We start from the raw sequence: 5,365 nt of genomic DNA, 5'->3' as shown, positions 1-5,365 counted from the left end.
ATAAAAATTTAAAAAAGAATCAAAATTTTAATATGAAAATTTAGGAAGAATTAAAATATTTCTTAGGTCCTGTAGAGTAATTTATTTAAATATTACAGAGTTTAGATAAAAATGATACAATAATCAAAACTGAAATAGGCTTAAGGTAGAAATAAATATTTCAAAATATTTCACAGCTTATTAAAATTTACAAGAATATCATTAATTATTAGTTAAAATTTAATTCATAATTTTTATTTCACCATTAATATTGTAACTGTTTCAAGATAACTGTTTATTCGGAAGTGTAAAAGAAAAATACGGCTTCTGAACGGAGCAAGACTAGCCTAACTACCCGACAGTAATTGATACACAGTATCGACGACTGGAACGTGACGCGAATTTCATCCTTATACATCGCAAACGGAATTAGATTCTTGTATTATGCGATGGCTCGAAGAAAGGCATCGACGCAACCCCTCCTAAATAGAAGCTTGATCGACTGCAATGGGCTCCAATAAGGATGAAATCAAGTTCAATGTAACTTGAGAATCTGAATCCATTTACTGGCCGTGTGTTGTTTTATTGGAATTGAATAAGTTCCAAGTCCGAATGTCTGAAACGTGTAAAAACAGAATTAGAAGCATAGAATAGTGCGATGTATTTATTCAGTTTAGTAGTAAAAATTTATTCCATTAAATTGTGCAACTACATCTTTTACTTTCACTTACATTCGTTTACTTTCACTACACTTTTCAGCAGTTACGACGAATTTTAAGGTTACAGTTTTCGTGTACTTAAAAGTTGTAAAAATCGTGAAATATTCGTATACAAATTTTACAATTTTATTAATTTTTCTCATTTGTCTCTGAATATTTTGTGACAAGTCAATGGTAATATCCGAAGTGTGTTTAAAGTGTAGGAGATAATTACTCGTGAAACATGATACACATGCAACGATTACCCGACCGAATCGATCCCATTCCGCCAATTGCATAACAAATATTCCACCCTATCAGCGAAAGGTTAATTATAAAAGTCCATATTCTCTAGCTGTGTCTTGCGTGGTCACTTTCAAACCCGCCATTACGAGGACCCAGCATCTTATCTAATATTCCTTTTAAAATTCTCACAATTCTAATTAGAACCGTGAAAGAATCTCTCTCTAATCGTGTACACCGAAGATTCCTTTCGTCTCGTCTATATGAAACGAGAAAAAAAAAGAGAAAACAATCCGTCCGTTCAGTATCGTAAATAACGGTGAAATTAACACTGCAATATTATGTAAATAAAGAATGCTTCGAATACCGTCCAGGACACACTTGATCCCATCTCTCTACACTCTACAAACGCGGCGACGAGTTGTCTCGAGTGTTTGCTCGAAATGGCCGCCAGTGGCGCTGTAGGTCACGTTCGGTAGAGGCTCGAACAGATAGTCGTGAAGCCGTCTGCCGTGCGGACGTTTGTGCAACGCCGCTGCTTCCGTATTTCTTCTTCGTTTCGTTTCACCGTGATTCGCGCCCCGTTTTCTGTGTCGTTCGTAAAACAGTGCTCGGGTGTTTGTCCTTGGGAAAAAGAAATACGAGATGCCGCCCGCTCATCCCGTCAGTTCGCGCGCATTCCTCGAACACAATGACGGCCACGCCGGACCACGAGCAAACCCGATCCTGTCGTCGTGACTCAGACCCTTTTACTTTTCTTCGTACCTCCTGCTGCCTGGTCGACCACTTCGAGTCCGTTCTATCGAGGCGATTGCGTTCGACGTATCCGTGCACGCGACAAAACACTGCTCTCATTCCGTGTCCCGTCGTTTTATCGCGCGATTTGTTTCGAAGCGAGCAAAGTGAGTCGCGCAAGTCGTTGCACGTTCATGCCTGTTGAGATGATATTTCATGCATTCCTATGACCGAGTTGCCCGTTTCTGACTACACTGTGCGTTTTCATGTATCCTTGTGTGAACTATTGTTGTGTGTTGATCGTCGTATGAACGATGTTTCGTGTCTCGTCGTCGATGCTTGTCGACCGAGAGAAATTTAGTGCGCGAATGAAACACGAATCCGTTGATTAACAGGTGCCCAGCCGGTGAACTCGTTGGTAATATCTGTTTTTGCAATCGTCGAATTTGTGAACAGATCGGTTGTGTACACTGGGGGGATTCTTCGAATCGACCGATCAACAGAGGTCACCGGTGACGATAGCCGAACGAAAACATCGGTCGATAGTAAAAACGCGGTTTACGGTTCAGCGCTTGGTATTATCTATACCGACGACGACGGTCTGCGTACGCAGCGGACGGTCTGCGTATTTGTTTTTCTTGATACACGTGCTCATGGGAGCCGCCACGATACGTCGCTGTCTATATTTAGTGGAATCGTTCGCAGAGAGAAATTCGTGAAGCGCCCTCGACCGCTGCACGCCCTCTTGGCCCTTCGAAATCTCTTTCTCTCTCCGTACACGGCGTGAAGAAGAGTAAGGTGAATTTGAGGAAACTCCATTGGTCGCTGGACCGATGGCGAGTAACATATGGTGTGTTCAAGTAAACTTTCCTCACTTACAACAGTGAACGTGTGACGTCTTTAACGATTCGATGCGACTTAAAGGCGCGTCCATAATTGCGTAACAGCTCGTTTCGAAGCGATCAATGAAATTCTTCGTGCTGATAACATGATTCGAATTTATCGTATTATCGTCGAGTAATAATCATCGGAACGGAACAGGGAAAGTGTGAATCGTGACATGTAAGCGGAGTGATAGCCGGAGACATGTTGAACGCAGAGAGTATCGAGGAGTCACCGAAACGGAGGTCGACCTTCTATGTATCGTTAGACGCCGATACACGCCAGCCGTCGAAGATTCCCAAGACGATAAACACCGAGTCTGACAAGTTCGTTAGCAATACATTTCCCATAAGCACCTCGAAAACCGTACCGAACGTGATTTTAACGCGCACCTTGAGCAACAACGATTCCCTGTCAAACTCGAAACGTTCGGGGGACTCATTCCCCGAGGCCAGAGGCAAGGTGCAGTCTCTAACGAAAATTTTCGAAACGCCAAAGGCTGATCAGGTGGCAAATGGCCCCGATCAGAGGAAAAAGGTCGAGAGGACCAGGTCGTTCAAGACAATCGAGAGGTTCCAAAGTCGATTCACCGGTCGGAAAGATGCGAGTAGGAAAGATAGCCGTTTGAACAATACCATAGCGTGTTTCGAAGTGGAAGACGATGAGTCGAAGAAGAAAACCGAAACGGACAAACGTCCGAACACAAAGAATCTCGACGTGAAATCGAACGGAGCTGTCAGAGTGAATTCCTCGGAGACAAGGAGCAAACAGAATGGAAGTACCACGTTTACCAACTTGTTGATACGTAGAACGCATAGCACTAAACTAGCCAGAAGCACTAGTACGCTTGTGAAGACGACAGGCAGGCACGCGTCGGTCGACGGCCAGTGCGGCGTCCCGACGCCTGCGAGGAGTGAGAATCATCGTTCGAGCAGCGAGAAATCGAAGGAGGACGAGACACCGGATGATTCTGTCGCGGATAACGACGAGGGCACCGAGTCGTCTGTGTTCGAGGACGCCGACGCGGACGCTGGGATACATTCAGGTAGGCGTGTGCGTGCGTATACTTTATGTGGGAGCGTAGTTTGACCTGTCGGCGGTAAAGGTTGGAATTTTCGTTCCGCGACGAGACATAGGGGGCAGTTATAATTGTTTCTTTAGATTTTAGATGGCGCTCTTTGGGTAAGACGCATTAATTGAATACGCGTTCATGATTGGTTAAACGTGGTTTTACGATCGTTTGAAAAGTAAACTGCGTAGCGGTTAGTATTGAACAGTGTTAAATAAATATTGATTTAGTAAATTTTAGATTAAACATTGTATTGGTAAAGGGGAAAAATGTTATTGAAATGATTATTGCATTGGATAACTTTCTATTACGACGAAATATCTTTGACAGTCGTAAATAGATGATCTATTGCTGGAGTAGGATTTTATTATAATTCAAGCAATGAACAATTTATTTACTCTATTGTATAGATGATTAAATAATAAATTGTATTATTAATGGGTATTGTCTATATAGTTAATAGTAATAATAAATAATTTCTAAGCTCTGTTGTGTACGAATAATAATGGAACAGTTCCCAAAGGCATTTAAACAATGATATGGCTCGGTATTTTCAAAAGTGCTTCAACTTAAACGCTTCGTGCACACGCCTCGTTACATTTGCTTACAATTTGCGTCCACCCAGTTGGAAACAGGTTCTTGAAACACGAGAAAAAAATTCTGTTTCAATGGCTCAAAAGTTCAAATACACCTTGAACGGTGATAAGCGTTTAATAATTTTAATTTCCAATGTGACCACGCTCTGTTTAAGGTCGGTTTTTCAATTATTTTACGCGTCGAATTGGGAAAGAATTGCTGGCTGGGTTAAAGGGCTAAGTGAAATCGACCGAAGGATCGTTAGATACTCATTCGAATTCACTGACCGAGCGTGTAACGAGCGTTAATTATTTGCTTCCGGACGTGAAAGGGCCTCGAGGCATGCTAGCATCTCTTTACTCGACGAATTTACGGTGAACTCTCCTAGGAGGAAAAGAATCTTTATATTTTGACAAAGGGTATAGCCGGATAAGGGGGTCGGAAGTGACCTGAACCAAATTGGTCGTGCGATGGACATTCGATAGCTAATCGAAAGAAAATATTTCACGCCAAGTTTCCACGCTCTATCTCGACCGGAAAGATAGTAACAGGGAAAATTCAGGTTATCAGTTTTCACTCTATTTTCCCTATTTAATCATATGCAAAAATTCTGGAAAAAATCTAGCGCGTTGTAGATACTCAGGTATATTTTAGAAAATTTTTTCAAATTTTTTAGTTTCAAATCCTAGTTGTGGGTAATAAAAAAATTGGATTTCTTTATTCTTTATTCTTTCTTCAATATAGCTCAAATTTATTTATCCTTTTGGTAAGGTGCGTCATAGTCGGAAAATTGAAAACCTCTTAATTAACTAAATCCTCTGAATTGCGGTACTATATAACATTTATAAAATACGAGTTTGGTTTTAGAATCTCTTATCGTTAATAACTATGGATAGGTCGCATAATGAAGCATTGAAATGTGTATTTTGTACAAGCTTAAAAGATTTTCGTTATCTGTTCTTTATCTGGAATCGAATTACATATTTATCTACAAATGATTCGTCATTCGAATTGATAGACTGATGCAATTGTTCAACGAAAAAACTTAGCAATACACGCTGTTAATACAAAACAACAAACAATAAAATAAAATATTTAAAACCTTGCAAATTTCTCAAATTCCGGTTTGTTTAACATAGTATTTAGACAGCAGAGTTTCTACCACAAAAAAAAAATAAACTCT

General features: G+C 40.7%; 1 protein-coding gene across 1 annotated transcript in view; it reads left to right on the top strand.

The window, feature by feature from the left end:
* Nucleotides 1–2,741: 2,741 nt before the first annotated feature.
* The window catches only part of LOC108576755 (ras GTPase-activating protein nGAP-like), a 97,129-nt gene continuing 94,505 nt past the window's right edge, over nucleotides 2,742–5,365 (top strand). The window contains exon 1 of the mRNA XM_017939811.1: nucleotides 2,742–3,582. Coding sequence (XP_017795300.1) covers nucleotides 2,742–3,582 — 841 coding nt within the window. The remainder of the gene's footprint in view (nucleotides 3,583–5,365) is intronic.

Source organism: Habropoda laboriosa, unplaced genomic scaffold (genome assembly GCF_001263275.1).
Source record: "Habropoda laboriosa isolate 0110345459 unplaced genomic scaffold, ASM126327v1 scaffold447, whole genome shotgun sequence".
NCBI classification, from domain to species: domain Eukaryota; kingdom Metazoa; phylum Arthropoda; class Insecta; order Hymenoptera; family Apidae; genus Habropoda; species Habropoda laboriosa.
The sequence above is the reverse complement of the archived record's forward strand: the minus strand, read 5'-3'. Positions and strand labels throughout refer to the sequence as shown.